Source organism: Xenopus laevis, chromosome 1L (assembly GCF_017654675.1).
Source record: "Xenopus laevis strain J_2021 chromosome 1L, Xenopus_laevis_v10.1, whole genome shotgun sequence".
In the NCBI taxonomy this organism is placed as follows: Eukaryota; Metazoa; Chordata; class Amphibia; order Anura; family Pipidae; genus Xenopus; species Xenopus laevis.
Window position 1 is genome coordinate 164,611,286 of NC_054371.1, and position 22,315 is coordinate 164,633,600.

Here is a 22,315-nt window from a genome sequence, read left to right on the forward strand (position 1 = left end):
TTTGGTTGGATTCAGTTAATCTGAACACTGAAAATTACTTGTAGAATATGGGCTGGTGTATCAGCTGCTATTTGCTTCCTGCTGTTCCGATCATTTGGGCTATCGGCCATATGATCATTGCCAAAATCCGGCTTGTGTGCCTGCATCCAGGCCAATGCAGTGGTTGTGGGTGCAGGCATGGAAGAAGGCTGATGCCAGCATAGGGGCTGATTCTCAACCTGGTTACTAGTGAAAATAAAATCTCCATACTCTTCTTCAAAAGTTCAACTACCACCATGGCATTAAAGTGATTGCACTAGTCCTGGATTTTTTAAATAGCTAATTTCTTATTTCTTTAAATGGTAACTTGAACCTAGGCTGTGGGCACACAGTGCACTGGCTTTTATTCCCTCAGCTGGGGTTAGCCTAAAAACACAAATGCAAGCATTTTCTGGCCAACTTCCACTCCGCTTCATGTGCCTGCACACAACAGGAAGCTGTACTTTTAAATGTGGAAAACATGATTTGCTGAGAAAAATTCAGGCAGAGAGCAGTGGAGCCAACCGTGTGCTCTCAATCTAAAGCTGGCCATAGATGTAAAGATCTTTAAAATATCTTTTTGTTATCGTGAGACCAAGATTATCTCGAAACTATTGTTTAAATGTATGATTTGTCCATCAACTAAAAAGACCATTTCAGGCGATATTGCCAGGAAAACTGAGTGTAGCTGCCTGCTTGGCTCTGCAAACATAGATAGATAGATTGCACTGGGACCGATAAAACATTTTTAACCTGGCTGATCAATTTTATGACAGATGTCGGACAAAAAATCATAAGATGTATGATTGTTCGATTCCCACTAACTTCACGATAATTTGACGGATTCGTTCGGCAAAGAAAAATCTTTGCGTCTATGGGGACTTTAAGGCTAGTGCCCTACAATGCAGATCTTTACCTGCAAAGAAACACTGGCTAAGAATCCACTTCTCCACTCCTGCTCTCCCACTGCCATGTTCCAGTACAGGAAATGAAAATCTCGGTAAGTATTTATTGATTTTCTGTTTTTCTGTTACTTACACATGGCAGTGGGCACCATAAGGATGTACAAAAGCAGCCAAGACATGGGTGGGATATGCAAAAAGTTTACTTATTTAATGCACAGTTAAGAACCGCAGAACCAAAATTGGAAAGGTTTTTTGAGTAAACATCAAATTTGTAGTGTTTGATAAAGGTGTCCCACGAACGCCATACTGCTGCCTTGCAGATATCTTCTAAAGTTACCTGGGCCCGGATTGCCCAGGAATCCACTGTACCTCTGGTTAATGTGTCTTAACCTGAGAGGGTACTGTGTGGGACTGGTGTGAATATGCCATTCTGATGCATTATTTTAGCCAATTAGCCACTGTGTTTTTGGTAGGTCGATTTCCCATTCTGGTACCTTGTGTGATGATCAGTAAAGAGTTGGATTTTCTGATCTCCTCGGTTCTGTCAAGGTAGATTTTGAGACATCTGACTACGTCTAGAGAATGCCATCTATCTTCCTCTATGGAACTAGGGTTGTCGAAAAATGTAGGTAGTATGATGTCTTGAGACATGTGGAACTTGGATACCACCTTCGGGGTGAACTCATCCAGTGTCCTTAGGATCACTTTGTCATGACCAAAGGTAATTTTGTTTGTTTCAGCCGATAGAGCGTGAATTTTGCTTACTCTTCTCGCCGAAGTGATAGCAAGAAGAAACGTCAGCTTGATATTGACCATTTTGAGAGGGGTTAAAAGGAGTATCTGTTAGGGCTTTCAAAACGAGGCTTAAATCCCATGGGGGAACCTTGACTTTGGATAAGGGTCTTGTTCTTCTAAGAGCTTGAACAAATCTTTTGATTAGTGGTTTGGAGCTCCAGTTGATGCCTGAGAAGTGAGAAATGGCCGTAACCTGGCCTGTGAGGGTAGAGTTGCACAACCTCAATTCCACTCCACTTTGTAAGAATACCACTATTTGTATTTCTGAGTTCTGCATGGGAGACATATTTCTGTTAGAAAATTTTTCCCAGGATTTGTAATATTTTTCCATTGTGGAGTGTTTTTTGGCCGCTAATAGGGTAGTAATTGAACCCTCTGAAAGGCCGAAAGATTTCGATTTCTCACCTTCAAATGCCAAGCCATTATTCCGGTATTTTCTTGATAACTTTCGGGACCAGTACTAGTGGAGGAAATATGTACAACGGTCCCCAGCTCCAAGTTCCTGAAAAGGCATCCACCAAGTTTGCCCCTGGGTCTTTCTTCCAGGAGCAAAAGGCTTGCATTTTGGTGTTGAGCCTGACGCCATCAGATCCCTCTTGAAAGGACCCCATTTTCTCCAGATTGTTTTGAATACTTGATTGTTTAGTCCCCATTCTCCTTCAATTGGGGGAGACCTGCTTAGTTTGTCTGCAATCTTGTTGTTCTTCCCTGGAATATGAATTGCTTTCAGGGTCAGTAGATTCTTCTCTGCCCAAGTAAATATAATTATGGTCAATGATAAGAGATTCCAACATCTTGTACCTCCTTGTTTCATGAGGTATGTGACCGCTGTTGTATTGTCCGATTTGATTATAACTGCTTTCATTGATATGAGAGGGATGAACGCTAAAAGACTCGGGTGGATCGCTTTTAGCTCCCTCCAATTGGATGACTTCTGGCTCTCTTCTTTGAGCCACCAACCTTGGACTTTGTGTTCCCCCAGGTGACCTCCCCATCCTGTACTGCTTGCATCTGTGGTAATTGTGATCCAAGAGTCTATCATCAAGGGCACTGGAACAGACAGGTTCTCTGCTTGAGTCTACCAAGTTAGGCTCTTCAGTGTTTCTTTCCCCAAGTAGATGAGTTTGTCCTGAGACCCTTGATTCCTGTTCCATTGGGACAGGAAATCGAACTGGAGAATTCTGGAGTGTAGTTGTGACCATCTGATGCAGTCTATAGTGGAGATCATTTTCCCCAGTATGTTCTGGCAAATCTTTGCTGTTGTGATGGGGTGAAGTATGAGTTGATATGTTTGAGAAATTATATCCATCATCCTTACGTCTGGAAGACTCAATAGCATCCCTTTGGTGTCCAGAAATGTGCCTAGATATTCTGGCTGGGAATAAGCATGGATTTCTCCTTGTTTATCTTGCAACCTAATTGCTCCAAGTAATTCCTTACTACCGTCAGATGATTCATCAAAATTCCCATCAACTGGGCTTTGAGGAGAATGTCGTCTAAGTAGGCATAGACTTGAATTCCCATGAGTCTTAGATTCAGTAAGACTGGGGCTAGGACTTTCGTGAAAATCCTTGGAGCTGTTGCTAGCCCGAAAGGCATGGCTGCATATTGGTAGTGTTCTCCCAGGATTTTGAATCTCTGGAATCATCTGTGAGCCTTCCATATCGGTATGTGTAAATAGGCGTCTTTTAAATCCAGGTTTATCATCCAGTCTCCTATGGATAGAGCTGAAGAAATGGATCTTAGAGTTTCCATTCTGAATGTATGTATGTTCAGATTCTTGTTGAGATGTTTTAAGTTTAGAATAAACTGTTTAGAATAACTGTATTCTCAATTTATCTTTCTTCGCAGGAAGAGGTGGGAGTAGATTCCTGTATATCTTTGGCCTGGATGAACTTTTGAGATCACTCTGCTTTGTAGTAAATCTTTTATTATAAGCTTAAGATGTTTTGAAGCTTCTTTTGTCCTTGGCTTGTCTGAAGAGGTGAGAATTTTCGGGGTTTCTTTGAGAATTCCAGTCAATATCCTTTTCATACGGTATCCACAGCCCATTGGTCTCGTATATTTTGAGCCCAGACTGCCTTGAAGTTCTTCAATCTTCCTACTAGATAAGACAGCTGGACTCTTGCACATTCATGCTTTATTGTCAGTTTTGGGCTCTCTTTTGAATCCCTGTAGGGCTTGGAAATTCTGGCTTCTGGTTTTCCATTGCCTAGGGTTGTATTTCCCTGGTTTATATTGCCTTGTATCTCGAAAGGAGCTACGCTGGTTCTTGTAGTTAAATCTTTTGTCTCTCCTTTCCTGAGGTAGAAAAGCGATTTTCCTGCAGAGGCTTTGGAGATGATTTGATCCAGCTTGGCTCCAAACAATAAATCCCTTTTGAAGGGTATAGAGCATAAGTTATTCTTGGATTGTGAGTCTGCATTCCAGTGTCTTAGCCAAAGGGACCTCCTAGCTGCTACTGCCAGTCCCATTGCTCTGGCTGACACTTTGACGTTACTTAGTGAATCTTCAGCCGAATAGTCATTGGCTATCTTGATGTCGTGGAGCATCTCCAGAAGTTTGGATCTTTCTGTCCCTGATTTGATGGCGTTTTCCAGCTCATTAATCCAAATTTTGTTTTCTCTAGCTGTTGTGGTATTAGCTACCTCTGCCTTGCAAATGGCCCCATTAAGGAGATATGATTTCTTTAAATTTGCATCTTGGCTTCTTTCTATTGTGTCTTTGAGAGACACCCCCTCGTCTACAGGTAGCGTGGTTCTTCTGGCAACCCTGGTGATGGATGCATCTACTTTGGGTATGTTATCCCAAGTTTTTGCGTCTTCATCTGAAAAGGGGAACATTTTCTTAAATTTCCTGGAAAGAGCAACTTTCTTATCTGGCGTTTCCCACTCAGTTTCCATGGTTTTCTTAATTACCTCATGTTTTTCTTGGCTAACGATTTGAACATTTTGTCGCCTTTGTTAGCTGGTGTAGATTCATCTCTTAAATCTAGTGTCTTTCTTATAGCTTTAATGAGTGGTTCCAATAAATCTAGAGATATGTCTGATTCTGTCTCTTCTGAATCAGATTCCGAAATTTCACCTTCTGATACTGAGGAGACACTATCTCTTTGTCTGAAATTAGTGCTGTCATTAGCGCTGGTATGTTCTGAGTTCAGGTTGCTTAGGACTTTCAGCTTATTGGACTTACTTGCAGTCCGCAGGGTAATTTGCATATTGGATTTGCCTGCAGTATGCTAGATAATTAGCATCATTCCTGATTACCTTCAGTTTATTGGATTTACCTGCACGGTGCAGGGTAATTTACATCTTGTTAGAAAAGCACCTAACTAAAGAGTCGGTCTCTATTGCTTCAATTTTATTGGATTTGCCGGCAGTGTGCAAGATAATTTGCATCAAGTTGAGAAAACACCTAACCGAGGAATATGTCTATATTACCTGATTACCTTCCAGCTTTTCGGATTTGCCTGCAGTGTGTAAGGTAATTTGCATCTTGTTACAAGAGCACCTAACTGATGAATAGGTCCATACTGCCTGATTAACTTCCATCTAATTCCGCTTAATAGATTTACCTGTAATGTGCAAGATCTGTGCATCTCGTTAAGAAAGCGCCTAACTGAAGAATAGGTATATATTGCCTGATTACCTTTTAGCTCATGCAGCTTAATAGATTGACTACAGTATGCACGATAATTCACATCTCCTTAACAGAGGAGACCTTAACTGAAACACAGGTCTATATTGCCTGATCCTCTTCCAGTTGGATTTGCCTGCAGTTTGCAAGTTGTGTATAACCATAACATATGTTGTATGCAGAATATGGGTATGAATCCTTTTCTTCCAGGGCTAGCAATACCATTATCTATTCTGATATGATCACCTTTGTCTTTGGTGGGCTAACACTTGCAGGTTGTAATCCTACAGTATACCAAGGCTAAGCACCTGTGCTAAGGCAAAGGTTGGTGAGTTGGAGGCCTGTTTGCATCTCCATATTTATATTACCATATGTAAATTTCAATATGCTAATACTGTTTATATCAACAGTTAATCTGTGTGGACAGGTTAAGTCAACTCAACACAGTAACGCCTCTTGCTTACTCACTGTTGCAATCAGTGTGTTATATATTGCCTCTCTGAAGTTATTGTGCTACCAGGTTGTCACCAGTAATTTATACTGTCGGTATCTCTGTATACATGTGATAAATGTTCATTTGGCAGAAGATGAGATGGCCAGGCTCATTTATCTAAATGGAGCTGTTTAAGTAGACAAGAGTGCCCACCATGGCAACATGTAGCAACTAGTTATACTGGACTTTTCAGGTACAATCCTCAATATTTTATTGCTGCACATTTGCAGTCATCATATTACAGTGTTGCAACCTACTCAGCATATTAATACTGTGTATGCTGTAGTTCATTATACTTAATGGATGCAAGCAACTATTCAGTAAATACCATGTTATTGCTTCTTAGCAAGTTTATTCTATGCTATCTGTAGTCTGCAACGACTTAGTATATTATCTATGCAGCTACTTGGTATATGTATGCATCCAGTGATCATTATTATTTGATTCCCATTGCTACTAGATGGAGATACTCAGTGTACTAATGGACCTAAGCATGCCATGTTGACTTTCCCCATTAATTATGGTGTTCTGTAGTTCTTCATTAATACTAGGTACAATCACTCGGTGTGTATAGATATTTATATACATATGCACTGTACTTATGCAGTCATCATTTTACATATGGCAGTTACTCAACGTAATACATAACGGTGTATGTACTGCATGAGGCAAATCATGAATTATATATTATGCATATGCAGTTCTACAACATTTCTAAAGCTAATGAGTGGCACTTTTTCTAATTAGAAAAGGAGCAAACCTGATACGAAAATTATTGCCTCTGATGAAGTGACTAAGTTACAAAATGCGTTAGGCTGATTATCCTGAATTTTAATGTAAGTGTATACTATATTTGTAATAAGTGAAAATTTCCATCCTTTGAACTTTTCCTTGTTGCTCGACTGATTTCCCAGCTTGTAGCGCTAAAACACCGCATCACCAACCTCCAGCGTGACCCGGAATGAGAAGGAGGAAGCCTTTGTGAAGCGAAGAGACAGCACACGAGTGGTGGAACACGAGGAAGCTGACGGAGTTACACAAATCATGGCAGATGTAACTAATTTCAGTCATGCACTTTACTATCCATATTATTATATGTTACTACTAAACACCCAATACTTGTGCAAATCATGGCATATTAGTTCCATGCATTCATAGTTCTTGTACCATCTCATTATTATCAGGATTTATCTATCGTCCTTAATACTCTAGTTCACTATTGATGGTTTCTACAGTTCTTAAATGCATTTTCTTTGTATTAGTACTACATACTGACGTGGAAATTTCTCATATTTCGCCATATGGCCGCCACCGATGCGGGATAAGTGTCTTAACGACCGACATTTGCACAGTCGCCCGATCATTCCGATTCCCATCCGATTTGTGTTCATCAGGCATGACTGCAGCATGCCGGGTGTGGCGCCGGTTGGGATTGAGGAATACGGACCACTGAACAAGGGGGTACTTTTACAAGATCAGTACAAGCCATGCTAAGATCACTGTGTCTGTGTATATGTATATTACCGGGGGAAGTGCCTTTTGTCCTGGTGTCTTTTGTTTGCCTAGTGCTGTCTACCTTTCCCCCCCTCTTCTATGGACATGTGTCTGTGTGCTGGTTCCACCAATTGATTCATAGCATAACATGCGCATTGATTGGATATATTGTAAGACCACCTTTTGTCTTGGTGTATAATAAACCACTGGCCATTGTAGAGGGAGGCAGAATACTGGACCCCAGCTAAGAACGACTGCTGTGACGTTAATTCCGGGGGATTGCGCAACATCACCACACGATACATCAAGGTTTCCGGATCGATTGTCCATTAAGGCAAAAGATCATTTAATTCTACTACAACAATACTTCTTGCAGTCCAGCATTATCATAGGTAACTAACCTAACAGAATTATTCATGTTGCTCCTTGGTTCAGCATCTCTGCAAAGCTTCCAACGTGGTGCAGTTAACTTTTGTGCATAACAATGCCAATTATGAGCTATGGTCCTGTAAGTAACCATGCAAGGAGTTAATACTTTGGTATCTGCAATTCTTGCTCTTTGATGGTAAATACTATCCATTATAATTCAATGTATATGCTACAACTGAGTAAACCAAGACATGGTAAATTCAGCATATTATTATGCGTTCTATACAGAGCTGGGCCAACCCGGCCAGGCGCCCTAGGCAGCCTGGCGGGCCAAGGTGCCGGCTCCGTGCGCGCTCGACTGCGCATGCGCAAAAGTGCGCTCCAGTGCGCATGCGTAAAATGTGTGCGCGCATGCGCAGAAGCGCATTTTCGCGGAAGCTGCCAGTGCCAGCCGAGGAGAGACGGGACCGGACACGGGGTAGGCGACAGAGCAGGTACGTGCCTGGCGCCCCCTCAGCTTTGCGCCCTAGGCACGTGCCTACTCTGCCTACCCCTAGTTCCGGCCCTGGTTCTATATCTGCAAGTAATCTCTTTCATACAGATTGTTATACCATATAACAATTCATCAGAGATTCTGCTTGTAAGTTTAGCAGCTCGTTTCAGTAGCATATTCCAGTTTCAGCTGTTAGTGTATCAATCTTGTAGTAAGAAGGTACAAAAGTTGTAATATACAAGTTTATTGTCATACAGGGTTCCCTGCATGGATTGATGCTGCAGGTTACTACATTATTAAGGGTCATCGTAAAACTTTGTTAAAATAGCTCAGATATGCTTAGGCATTGTGACAGTTAATTTACACTAACACAGTATCAATATTGTGTATTGCTCTTCTACATTATATTAGATCTATGTTTTTTTTTTTTACAGTACCTTACTTAATATAGGGGGTTGACATTACCTTACTGATTCTGCACGTGAGCTACAACCCCGATGCTGCCCCCTCTCCTGCTCCGTGCTTAAAAGTTTAGCGGAGTTCCGGAGCGGGTCAAAGGGGGCTGCATCGCTAGCGCAGCGAACGCGTACTGCACTTTCTGCGGAAATCCGGCTCTTAAAGTTACGAGGCGGCTTTTTGCCGCCCCTTGTAACTGGCCGTTGACTGCCGTCTGAGGCAGGTACTCCCCTTGCCTCATGGCAGGAACGGCCCTGGTGGGGAGAGCTCTTTTATTACAGCAAAATAAGGATGGATTGGTGGGGCTGGGATTCAAATGTATTCTATTTCCTGCGTGTCAAGTGACCAGGGGTTAACCCATTAGTACCCACTGCCATGCTTCAGTACAGGAAATTTAAATATCGGTAAGTATGATTTGATTTTCCTTTTTCTCCCAGCACAATGTCAAATTCAACTGACATTTGCAAAAAAACAAATTCACCACCAGACTGACAATGTATTAAAACCAATATTGACAACTGTCTAACATTTCCGTCAGGTGTAATACACCAAGGAGGGGGGGTATGTAATAAAAGACACTAAGTTTGCCCAGGCGCAGTAACCCATAGCAAGTAGGTAGAATTTACTGGTCACCTGTTAAAAAAAGCAAACATCTTACTGGTTACTATGGATTACTGCTCCTGGGCCTTTGATTACATATGGGGGCATGAGTGGCATATTGGCAATACATATCTTTGCCAGGTCCAGGTTAGCAAACTACCATTATAAAGATCCAGAAGACACTTTAGCATCTCATGATCTACGTCACATCATCCATGCTAATATCCCACATGCATCATTGATTTTACCTCTTGTATACATTGGTTTTCGTAGAATGGGAAATATGTTGGAATAAACCCCGCCCCTTGCGAGCTTAGTGCACTGCGGCCATTGCTTGTGTAGAAACATGGGACGTGCTGTTCGCCTGCGCCCTCAGAGAGGGAATTACGGTTATGGGTACGCTTTAAGGCTGTGTACCCAATGGTGGCGCACATATTCTCAGAGGTTACGACACGATTTACTTTTCATCTATTAGCTGACCCATTTCCCAGCCTCTTCCGTTTGCTGGTTCTGTTGCCTGGTAACTGCTCCCTCCCCCAGCTCAACTGTCCTTAGTTACGGCGCAAGCGGAGGTGGCAACCGCCATTTTGTAAGAGAAATGAGCGGGTCTAAGCGGGAGGCGGCTCTAACTGGGCAGCCCAAAGACGAGCGAAAGAAATCGGGAGGGGGAGTGATAAACCGACTGAAGGCTCGGCGTGTGCAGGGAAAGGAATCCGGGACCTCAGACCAAAGCTCCGTCACTCCGTTTAGAGAAGAGGAGCTTCTGGGGTTGAACCAACTGAGACCGGAACATGTTCTGGGCCTGAGTCGGGTTACTGAGAGTGAGTAATAAAAATGGCACTAGATTAGTGGCAGTCTCTTGTCTTGTCACACTGCGGTTGTCAGGTTGTTGTGGGATGGTGCGAGGATGGGGAGTAGGGAACATACTGTAATCACAACAATACTCCGTAAGAACTAGCAAAGTTTGATCCACATGTTTTCCAAACTCGCCATACTTGCCTACTCCCGGTTATCCTCTGTATCTTCTGACTGGCCCATGTTTATCCCACCCCCAGGGTTGCCAGGTCTCAATTTTCAAAACCAGCCAAAATCAACTACAAAACCAGCCCAAAACTAGCCAAGCGTCACATGGGCAGTGAAATATGTCAAAATAAGCCTTTTTCAAATTTTCACTGATTTGCAAATTTTTTCATGACATGAAATGGGATGGATTCACCCTTTACCAGCAATGTAAATAGAGAGGGAGGGGGGGCCCTAATACATATACAGACATTTTGGTGGCCAGTAGATTTTTGCCCAAAAATTGTCTGAAATTGAGAAAAGTCACAGAAAACGCAAGAATGCTTAAGAGGGATGGAAGAGTGGGGTACAGAGATAAAATCTGGTAACTCCTGACTACTACACAAGTCCCATTGCATGCTGGGTATTGTAGTCTGACATTAAACTTGGCAGTCTGCAAAACCCACATTACCCAACATGCATTGGGATACAGGCTTGAAGCATTACGACAAGAAAAAACTTTGGCTGGTTTCCAAACCAACCAAAGGCCCAAAAAGTAGCCCAAATCTGAACTTTGGCTAGTTGGTACTTTCAAAACCCACCTGGCTTTAAATTAGTAGCCCAATTTGGCTGGAAACCTGCCCACCCCGACAGATTGCAATCAGGCTTGCACGGTTTATTCATACATTTATGAAGCAAAAATAGAGATTCAGTTCAATTCAAAGGTTAGTATCAATGCTGATATTGTGACAGTCATGTTCCAGTGTCCATGCGAATAGCCCATATTTGTGCACTAAAAGCTCAGTTAATGGTGTAATTGGTGTGGCAGGAAAATGAAAACAGAACATATACTGGAGAGTCTGCAAAAGGAAGATCCCATACTGATGTTTGAATATCACACGATTGAGACCGCCAAATTCAAATGGTACAGTGATTTGAGTTGGCTCTGTGATTGCCACAGCACCTTTTGACCATCATTTTCTTGTCACTTGTGTCTTAAAGGAACAGTAACACCAAAACATTAAAGTGTTTTAAAGTAATGAAATATCATGTACTGTTGCCCTGCACTGATAAAATTGATCTGTTTGCTTCCGAAACACTACTATAGTTCATATAAACAAGCTGCTGTGTAGCAGTGGCAGAAATTGAAAAAGGGCTATATGGCACAGGTTAAATAGTGGATAACAGATAACACCATTATGTTCTACAGAGCTTATCTGCTGTGTAACCTGAGCCTTTTCTCCTTTGACTAGCTGCCCCCATTGCTACACAGCAGCTTATTTATGTAAACACAACTGTTTTACCAGTGCAGGGCCACACTGCATTATATTTTTGTTACTTTAAAACAAATTAATTTTATGAGAGAAACTCAACCCCAAAATAAAAATTTGCCTAATAAAAGAAAACATAATTCTAAACTTTCCAATATACATTTATTAAAAAATGTAAGTGCTTTTAAAGTTTTGTAAAACAATCGCTATAGAAAGCCGCATTTGCCTAAATTTTGGTTGTTACTTTTTAAACAATGTTGCAGAAGTCTTAGTTCCCCAGCAAAGACAGGTCTGTAAAGGTGGGATACAAAGCACTGCTCGCACACCCTGGCCTTGTGTAATGAACGCCTTGTGCACAGGTGATAGAGGGATCGGCACCCTCCAAAGTAGATTCCAAGAAGAATTCACTGGCACTCCGAGGCAGATGCAAGCAAGGACAACCCTTGCGTGTTTATTGGGGTTGTCACTGCTTGCATCTGCCTCTGAGTGCCAGTGAATTCTTCTTAGGTCTGTAAAGGTGGCCATAGACATAACAATAAGATCTTTCTTGGAAAAGATCTTTCCAAGAAAGATCGTTAGTTTCAATACACACGCGTAGAGCTGAATCGTCCGATATACAGATAGATATACAGGTAGAAACAACAGAATTCTACCTGTATCTGACTATTCAGCACTAACAATGGCTGATGTTTGGGTGCCTTCAAAGGCACCCGATCAAAATTTTTCGACTAGCCGACTTATATTCAAGTCTTCTGCCGATATCTGTCAGCTCTTTTCCCACCATATACGCACCGAATATCGTACGAAAATTAGTTTCTTATGATATCTGTGCGTCTATGGCCACCTTTAATCAACTACCTTGTCTTACATTGATCAACAGTCTGAGCCACCAGGGCAGAGAATAGAAAGGTATAGACACTGCTTTCAATAGCAATACATAAACAAATAACTTGACAAACTAGACACATTGTAATGAATGGATAATGTGAAATTGCTTAGAATTAGGTTTACGTTTATTAGGCAAAACTTTTTTTTTTTTTGGGGTTGGCATTCCCTTTAAATGCAGTGTGTTTTTAGTACAGAGACTGTTGATCACACTGGTTTTGTATTCATGCAGAAATACAAGTGTGTTTTCACTTATCTGCTGGCTAACATGGTAAAATCTTTGTTTTTGTAACTTTTTTTGGAGAAGTGCAGAGAGAGAAAAGTAAATTTGACGTTTTATTCAGGTTAGTACTTGGCTCCATTCTGTCTACCTGATGGCAAGGGTCAAACTGGCAAGTGTCCAGAATAGGTCATTTTAAACAACAATAGGCAGGTGTATAATTTAGATGTGAACAAGAGGGAAAAAGATGACACTGTGAAATACCTAATATGGTTTTCTGTTTTTATCTCTTCTATTTAGATTACTTGTGTAAACCTGAAGATAATATCTATGGTATTGACTTTACTCGCTTCAAAATCCGAGATTTGGAGACTGGCACAGTGCTTTTTGAGATCTCTAAGCCTTGCTCAGGTATGCCTCGTGTAGCAGTACATCTTGTAATTATTATTTTTACACAACACTCCAGAAATTCAGTGTCTACAGCCATATGCTGATTTTCACCTGCAGCAATTATGTCCAACACATCCAAATCGATGGGCATGCTTTTGCAAACTGTACGTCAGTTGCAGCCAAAATTTTCAAAGTGGGAGTTCTGTAGTTTTAGTATGTGATGTTAAAAAATTACACTAGTTTATGACTGTGTTGGTGCAAATCTGTTCAGGGTGGTGGTAGATCCTGGCTTCCATAGTGACTGTAGATGCAGTTGGGCAAGGATCATCAGAACAGACTGGACGAACACGGATTAGGTAGTGTTTATGTACTTTTTTGTGTATTGAAAGTTATCTGTCTGGTACAACTGGTTGACTCCAGCATGAGTCAGCAGTTTGTAATGCACCACTGAGATGGAACAGTCATAAGCCATCTCAAAATCAATTCAAATTTAGAAATTTCAGTTCCCTTTTTATACTAATTTAAATATTAAATCTGCTTAAGAAAAATGTAATGGAAAAAACAGATAACTTAGGGGGCACCTTTGCCTACAATAGTTGCCTTTTGTACCACTTTAAATAAAAACTTCCACAGAAGCCTTGCTTGCACAAGTCGGCTGTCCCAATCCTCATTACTCCTGTCCCAGGTTGTGCAAGAGAGCTGGCAGTCCTCAGCATTTTGCTTTGTGGCATGCTGTCCAGTTAACATCTGGAGAATGGCAGCAATCGGCTTGGTGGACCTGACTGGGTTCTACAGTATATCTTTTAAGAGTTGTGATTGGCTACAAAATCCTACTGTAATTATGGGCAGTACTGAGCCAAGTAGTGTTACCACTCAGTTACTACTTCATCCTGCAAGCCCACCCACACTCCCAACACGCCACCTCTACAATGCCTCCATTACACACGGTTTTCACCAACATTTCGCTCTCCCTCCATCACTGTTGCCTTAGTTGCTGCTGACAAAGCTTCCACCATTTGCACTGTCATGCTCTTCCTTCTACATATGCTGGTCAGAACTGCGCCCTCCAGCTGATGCTGCCCTAGTTTTAGTCCTGCATCTGGGGAATGCTCATTTCTTTATTAGAAAGAAACTATGAAATACTCAAAGATGGACTTTTTAAAGGTTATCAATGTTGTTAGCCTAGTTTAAATCCGATGTCCTATTTTATTTATCACAAACTACATGGGTATGCCTGCTTTGCTACTACTGCCTATAAGTCTAGTTAAATATATACATTAAAGGAATTGTTCAGTATACAAATAAAAACTGGGTAAATAGATAGGATGTGCAAAATAAAAAATGTTTCTAACACAGTTAGTTAGGCAAAAATGTAATGTATAAAGGCTTGAGTGACTGGATGTCAGAACACTACTTCCTGCTTTTCAGGTCTCTTGGTTTCCACTGATTGGTTCCCAGGCAGTAACTAATCATTGACTTGAGGGTGGGCCACATGGGTCATATCTGTTTGCTTTTGAATCTGAGCTGAATGCTGAGGATCAATTGCAAACTCACTGAACAGTTATGTCCCAATTGGCCCACCTTATAGTCGCTGACTAACTCAGAGATAGAGAGCAGGAAGTAGTGTTCTGTACTGTTATGTTAGACATCAGCTCACTCCAGCCTTTATACATTACATTTTTGGCTAACTAACTATATTATAAACATTTTTTATTTTGCACATCCTATCTATTTAGCCAGTTTTTATTTTTACACTGAACTGTTCCTTTAAGAAACGTCTGCAACAACAAGCCTAATATTCTGATATATTCTGACAATAGGCAACAAAAGGGACTTCATTTGATGTCGTAATATAATAGAAATCCACCCTGACCTATTCTGAACTGTATAGTTTGAGTTATTAAAACTCTGACAACTGAGGTGCTTTCCAGTGTTTGCTTAATGTTATACTTGCTGCTTTCTCACCATAGACATGTTGTCGGAGAAAATGCAAATACTACTTATGCTTGTTGCTAGTGTCTTTAGCAACAGCCACCTGTTGCTGCGCACATAGAATATATTTTTTGGGGGGAGGGGGTAGAAACTACCTCCTATTTTGACAGGCAGATGCTTTTGAAGTCACTTACGACAGGCATTTTAGGTATCCGGCAATACTGGCGTTTATTCTACTATGGGGGGGGGGGTGACGGTTTTCTTTTTTTATGATACTATGGTTTGCTGTGGAAAAGCAAACATTACAATCCTATTTTAAAACAAAATATAATGCTTTCTGAAGAAGTCCCTTACAATACTTCGGGGCAGATTTACATAGGGTCGAATATCGAGGGTTAATTAACCCTCGATATTCGACTGCCGAATGTAAATACTTCGAATATCGAAGTCGAAGGATTTAGCGCATTTCCTACGATCGAAGGAATAATCGTTCGATCGAACGATTAAATCCTTTGAATCGAGCGATTCAAAGGATTTTAATCCATTGATCGAAGGATTTTCCTTCGATCAGAAAATTTTTAGGAAGCCTATGGAGACCTTCCCCATAGGCTAACATTGGCCTCGGTAGGTTTTAGGTGGCAAACTAGGGAGTCGAAGTATTTTTTAAAGAGACAGTACTTCGACTATCAAATGGTCGAATAGTCGAACGAATTTTAGTTCGAGTCGTGGTCGAAGTAGCCATATTCGACCATTCGAAATTCGAAGTATTTTTTCTATTCCTTCACTCGAGCTAAGTAAATGGGCCCCTTCATGTTGGCTATGTCAGTGAGTTCCACTCAATAACACTATAGCCAAGTAATAGATGTGTTCACAGATGTTATTTTACTAAAAGACACAGCACAAGAGAACTTTGCTTTATATTCAGGCAAATTGGAAAGTGGGACCTTTAGCAGATACCAGCCTCCCCTGTCACATCTAAGTAACCCACTTCACAGCATTTGTGAAAACAAATATGGATTCCATTATTTCGCATGATGATTTCTCATCAATTGCATTATTTTGGCTGAGAATGATAGCTTAAATATACAGTTTTCTGAGGCAGTGTTATGCAATGTTCTACTTGTGATAGGCCATGGTGCATCTTTGAGGGCTTATTCTATATAAATATAGATGTTATTCAAAGAAGTCAGTGGGACTGTTGAAAAGAGCGAGATTGATAAAAAGCCTTTGGAGGGGCCAACACAATGGCTCTGGGTGCAGGCATAGGGAAGGGCTGATTATCGCCTGACATTAGCCCTAAGGAAGCATTGAGCTACACTGTTGTTTTACATGAACAAAAAAAAACTGCCTGTGTATTTTACAATTCCTTTAAAGTTCTACATTACATTTATACTTACAGAACAGGAAGAGGAGGAGGAGGAAAGCACCCATCTAGATGCAAGTGCTGGGCGGTTTGTGCGTTATCAATTTACTCCTGCATTCCTCAGGCTTCGAAAAGTTGGAGCAACGTGAGTATTATTTTAAGAGGTGTTTGTTTTATTTATATACATATATATATATATATATATATATATATACACACCAATAGTTTCCAAACCAGCACTCCCTTTAGTGAAAAAATTACATTTTTATTGTTAAAAAAAAAAGGTCCCAATAGGGACTGAAACGGAAATAGATACTATGTAACAATAAAAATTACATTTTTTCACTAAAGGGAGTGCTGGTTTGGAAACTATTGGTGTATGCAAAAATTACCGTGCACAACTCTCTATTCTACATTGCCTTGGAGTGCGGATACTCATTGGAGAATTTTTATATATATAGATAGATAGAGATATATATATAGATAGATAGATAGATATTTTATTAATTTTAAACATTTTTTATCATACATGCATGCATTTATTTCTTTGTAGAAAGTCATGTGTGTTGTTGTATAAGTCGTAACTCCCCTCAATTCATACAGGTTTTCTCCAAATTCACAGAATTTCTTGTGAGCTTGGTACAGCAACAGAAAGTATATGTGCAACAAATTATTTTCATTAATCAAACACATTTACTGCCACCATTGGTGGTATTCCAACTTTCACATTATGCTGCATGCCTTTGGTGAGAGACCTGGTTAGAAAGGCCTAGAAATGGACTAAACCCTAAAAATGAATAGGGCTAAAAATGCCATGTTTTATTTACTGAACTTTTTGCACCAGCCTAAAGTTTCAGCTTGTCAATAGCAGCAATGATCCATGACTTCAAACTTGTCACAGGGGGTCACCATCTTGGAAAGTGTCTGACACTCACATGCTTAGTGGGTTCTGAGCAGCTGTTGAGAAGCTAAGCGTTCCAAATTTACAAGCAGAAAATTGTTGTCTGTAATATAAGCTGATGCTACAAGGCTGATTATAAAATTCTGGTGCTAATTGCACTGGTCTGAGCTGACGTAGTAATTATCTGTATTAAAGGAACAGTAACACCAAAAAAGAAAGTGTATTGAAGGAATATCAGTATAATGTACTGTCATGCTGCACAGATCAGCTCTGAGGTTAACAATGGGATTCTTCACGTACCTGTTATTTACTATACTTGAATGGCTGCCCCCATGGCTACACAGCAGCTTGTTTATATAAACTATAGTAGTCATTCTGAATCAAGCAAACCAGTTTTATAAGTGCAGGGCAACCGTACGTTATATTGTGATTTATTTAAGACCCTTTCGTGTTTTGGTGTTACTGTTCCTTTAAGCACAGAGCATGTGCATTAAATCAGCAGAAAAGTAGATGGGGAGCTACTGGGGCATCATAACTGCTAAAGGGTTGTGGTTGCCTGGGCTGGTACAGAAGCCCAAAACATAATGTGCAATATTTCTACCCTACTTCTTTAGTTAAGCTTTAGTTCTCCTTTAAAGGGAAACTGTACCCATGAGCAGTTGCAGGTGTCTCTAAAAAAAATTGCTAAAGAGAAAAAATATATCCTTGCCAAGCTACGCAAGCTCACTTGCCATGTCAAGGGCATTCATTTAACATCCTACAGTGCCAAATCTGTACTAAATATTGAAGTGCAGTAAAAGTCTAGTAGAAATATGTTCACTTACCCTTGGTACTATGGTGATAACACTATAAAAATATATTGCGTAAACCAGTCCATATGTAAATAATTCATCTTCATAAAAATATCCTTTTCAAGTAGTATCTGCCATTAAATAATCCTAAATAGCGAAATTGCTATTTTATGTCCAAAGCCGCCCCCTGTTCTCACACATACATGCTGGTTACGTCAACCAATGAATGCATAGTCTTTTACTCCTACTTTTTCATTTTACAGTTAGAGCTTTATTATTTCCTGTCGGGTAATCTTTGAGAGAACAAAAAAATTAAGGATGCACAAAATCACGAACCAAATCCAAACACTAATTCAGTGCATCCCTAATAAATACAAATATGGCAATTTGATATGATACTTAATAGGATACACATTATCTGTGCATTATAGTTAAAGAAATACTGACACCAGAAATTAAACTCTGTTTTACATCTATCATAATATTGCCTTTGAAAGCAACTTCTAACTTTGCCATAAAGTATTTGCACAATGCTTTTACATTACCTGTCTGATGCCCCATGTTTCTGTATGAGGGGGCTGCCATATTTGTGCAGCAGGAGGCCGTTAGCAGTAGAAACTCTGACAACAGTCAAAACAGACAGGTCTAGGAACTTCAACTTACAAAAACAAACCTCGGCAAAAAACGATCAACATGATCTATAGGTAACTTTTAATGTACATTCATGTTTTAAAAAGTAGTTTTTTAGTGTCATTGTCACTTTAAGTATAGTTTGTCTTAAACTAAAATATTGATCCACTTTCATGGTTGGACTGGAACTCATCGAAACAGCAGCCGCTCTAGGTTTTCCCCAAACACTGAGGTACCTTAAAATGTCACAGCATACATATTGCCCTGTACTAAACAGAGTTATGTGAGACTATTTTAAAGTATAGGTGTCTAATAAGTTAACATGAGGCGCAGTGTGCCATCCTCCTGCAGTAACTTGCACTGGTATAGTGGGGCAACAACCTGTTGAAAGCATAGGGAAAAAAAGTTTTTTCATTATTAGTGTTTAAAACCAAAATAGTACGACGGCCCTGTATTATTAACTAACAAGTTTTTCTAGTGCTTATACTTTAGTGTGTGCAAGAACTCTTTGCCCTTCATATTTCCATTTTTTCTTAGTTTTCTTTTTTCCTTTTTTTCCTTCCCCCGCAGGACTTCAGCAGAACAATGGGAAAGTAACCAGATAACCACTGCCTGACACATGCTTTGCCAAACAATGTTCCCATGCCCCACCAGGTGGTAGATATGAGAACAGCACTCAGTAGATATCCAAGTCCGGCTAACCCAAGTCGCAACTTCTTCAGTTACATTGAGTTGTAGAAACAATAGCTTGTCTGAAAGCATTTGCATTGTCAAGTGCTGGCTCTTTCTGAGAGCACATGACCAGGCAAAATTATGAGATGTCTGCCTACATACCAATATTACAACAAAAAAATACATTTATTGGTTCAAGAATAATATTTCAATGGTAGAATGAATTACATGCAATGTACACAGTGTAATTTAGTAATAAAAATAATGACCGATTCCCTTTAACTCTTAACAATGGCTAGTTAACCTGTAATGCCATTACTTTAGCTCTGTAGGTATTAATCCTTAAATTGTCTTTTTCTTACTCTATAGTGTGGAGTTTACTGTGGGGGACAAACCTGTGAAGAGTTTTCGGATGATTGAGAGGCATTATTTCCGTGATCATATACTTAAGAGTTTTGATTTCGACTTTGGCTTCTGCATCCCCAACAGCAGGAACACCTGTGAGCACATGTATGAATTTCCACAGCTGTCTGAGGAGCTAAGTATGTATTCCAGTCCCTTTCCAAATGCATTCAAATATGGGCAGAATTCCACTTCCTGATATGGATCATGCCCGCATTGGGTTACCAGTCTAAAATGACTATATATTACAAAATGTAGCTTACTATAGACTTGATATGTCAGTGGCAGGGCATTCTCTTGTGCTTTGTTTGGGGGGCAGGAGTCCACATAAGGGGGGAGAGGTTGGTTTTTTGTGTAATATTAGAGGTATCTACGCACAGTACCTCCTGGCAATCAGAGCTCATCCATACCATCCAGGCAGTGCACAAGAGTAAGTGCAAGAACATTCTGCTGCATACCTATATCCAATAGAAGAATAAATAACTAAGCAAATAACTGACAATTGGCCTGCATCTAATTTCTCTTTATTCCACAGTTCGACAAATGACTGAGAATCCATACGAGACCCGCTCTGACAGCTTCTACTTTGTTGATAACAAGCTCATCATGCATAACAAAGCAGACTATGCCTATAATGGAGGGCATTGAGGATTCGATTTCTTTAGACTGTATATGGCAAAACAGAACATTTCCTCTTGGAAGCAGAGATGAAAGATTGAAAATGATGGATGCCGTTTTGGGCTTCTGCATAATATCAGATCAGTGCCACAGACAATAGAAGTGCTGTCTTCGCATATTAATTTTAATAAGTGCTTTAGATAGAACAGGAAGATTTTGTATTTACAGATTTTTTTTTTTTTTTTTAATTTTTTTTCTTTTGTGAAACAGGTAATTTTTGTTAGATTTTGTTTTAATTTCCTTTGCTTTGCTCTTGTCTACAATAGCATTAAACCCCAACTGGTGCCTTTCTGGTATCAAGAAGGATTTGTCCTCTACCTGGTAACTGTTGTGGTCTTCAGCTGCCTTCTAAATGTGCCTACTTTTCCTTTAATCCGCCTTCTATCTTCAGGGTTAAACATTGTACATAATGTGTTTTGATGGCATTGGGGCCCTCTGGTAGAACTTTGGAGAGGAAAGCATGGAAAATACTCTGTCTGTGGCAGACTTAGCAGCTGTAGAATGAAGTTGGATAGACAATTAAAGGACAAGTAAGCCTTTTATTTTAAAATCTCAAAGACTCTTAACAGTCCCCAGAATAACATACTCTCTTGCATTCAGTTTCATGCAATTTCTAGGGGTGGAGCTTCATGCTAGACCAGGAGCAAGCTGAAATGAGCTGCTTGTGATTTAAAAATTGCATGGGACTGAATGCACTAGAAATGTATTTTATTCTGGACACTAGTCATTTTAGAGAGAGAGAAAAAAATAAGGTTTACTTGTTCTTTAAGGATGTTCAGTCACCTCTCTCCTTAACAGCACCACAGCTGTGTGTCATTGTCCTTAATTTATATAGGAAGGGATGTGAAAAACGGAACTGTTTTAAGTCAGTGAAGGATATTTCTAATAGACAGTTTGAATAGATTAGGTTATAATAGACTTTAGGGATAGCACGCCTTTATTCTGCTTTATTCTTTGGATCTTCTCGTCTGGTAAGCAATAATTCCTTTATTGAAATAAATAAATAAATAACTGTCCAATTTGGGTGAAGAGGATACATGCAAGATAACCAGTGATTAGATTACATGTACAGTGTTTTGGGCAGGCTTGTCTTCCTTTATATGTATGAATGGAATTTACGTGTGGTATGAGAGACAATGATGTTTTTATTTTTCCATGCAATACATGTGCAATACCGCTTCCGTATACAAAAGTGTATGGTAGATAAAGAGAGATTAAAACTGGGAAACAAGTGTATTGCTTATATTGGTTAAAGGGGACACATAATACACAAACAATATGCCATTTCTTTATACCCCTCTAAAAACAAAAGGAATGTACCTATAAAAGTTGATTGTACTACCTTGCTAGCAGAAGGCTCCCTGTTCACTTTTACTGCATGTTTTTTTTTTTTTTTTTTTTAAATTTCCAAGTTAGTGCATGAGAACCAGTGGTTCTCGGAACGCTATTTGCCCTTTTAACATATACAAATCACAAAGGTTGTTCCCAGTTTATAACAGCTGTTATTTTCTGGTCCTGTATGAAAGCAAATGTTAGATTGGTTTCTACAGGAGCAAAAGTTTGTGCCTGCTATTACACAATTGCTGTATTCCTTGAAGAAGACTTTTTTTGCTATGTCTGCTAATGACAATTTCCCCTTGATAGTAATTGAGTAATATCACAGTATTGTCTTAGGGAATGTCCACGTCTCTACCAAACCTTACACAACTGCACATCCCAAGCTACAATGTTTTTGTTTGCATTAAAAAAAAAAAAAAATTGGATAAATATGTTCTCCCAGAATATGCTTACATTTCTTCTCCAAGGGTTTTCCTGGTATGATCCCTGTAAGTGTATAGAGGCTGCTACATATGGGAATAAAACAAAAACATAATAATGCTGGACATTACTGGTCAAGGCTGTTTGATAGCAGATAGATAGAT

At 39.9% G+C, this 22,315-nt stretch overlaps 1 protein-coding gene and 1 long non-coding RNA gene across 2 annotated transcripts; one reads left to right on the forward strand and one right to left on the reverse strand.

Annotated features, from left to right (window-relative positions):
* Window positions 1-6,408: 6,408 nt before the first annotated feature.
* Window positions 6,409-7,307, reverse strand: LOC121394725. The gene is made up of 2 exons (XR_005961974.1): window positions 7,120-7,307; window positions 6,409-6,871 (listed from the first exon to the last, which is right to left on the reverse strand). It is a non-coding gene; the product is annotated as an uncharacterized LOC121394725 (long non-coding RNA).
* Window positions 7,308-9,710: 2,403 nt separating this feature from the next.
* On the forward strand, window positions 9,711-21,621 carry unc119b.L (unc-119 lipid binding chaperone B L homeolog; the record flags this gene model as incomplete). The annotated part of the gene is given in 5 exon segments (NM_001094139.1): window positions 9,711-10,080; window positions 12,935-13,045; window positions 16,356-16,464; window positions 19,683-19,855; window positions 20,251-21,621. Coding segments are annotated over 5 exon segments (729 nt in total). The 3' UTR covers window positions 20,364-21,621.
* Window positions 21,622-22,315: the final 694 nt, after the last annotated feature.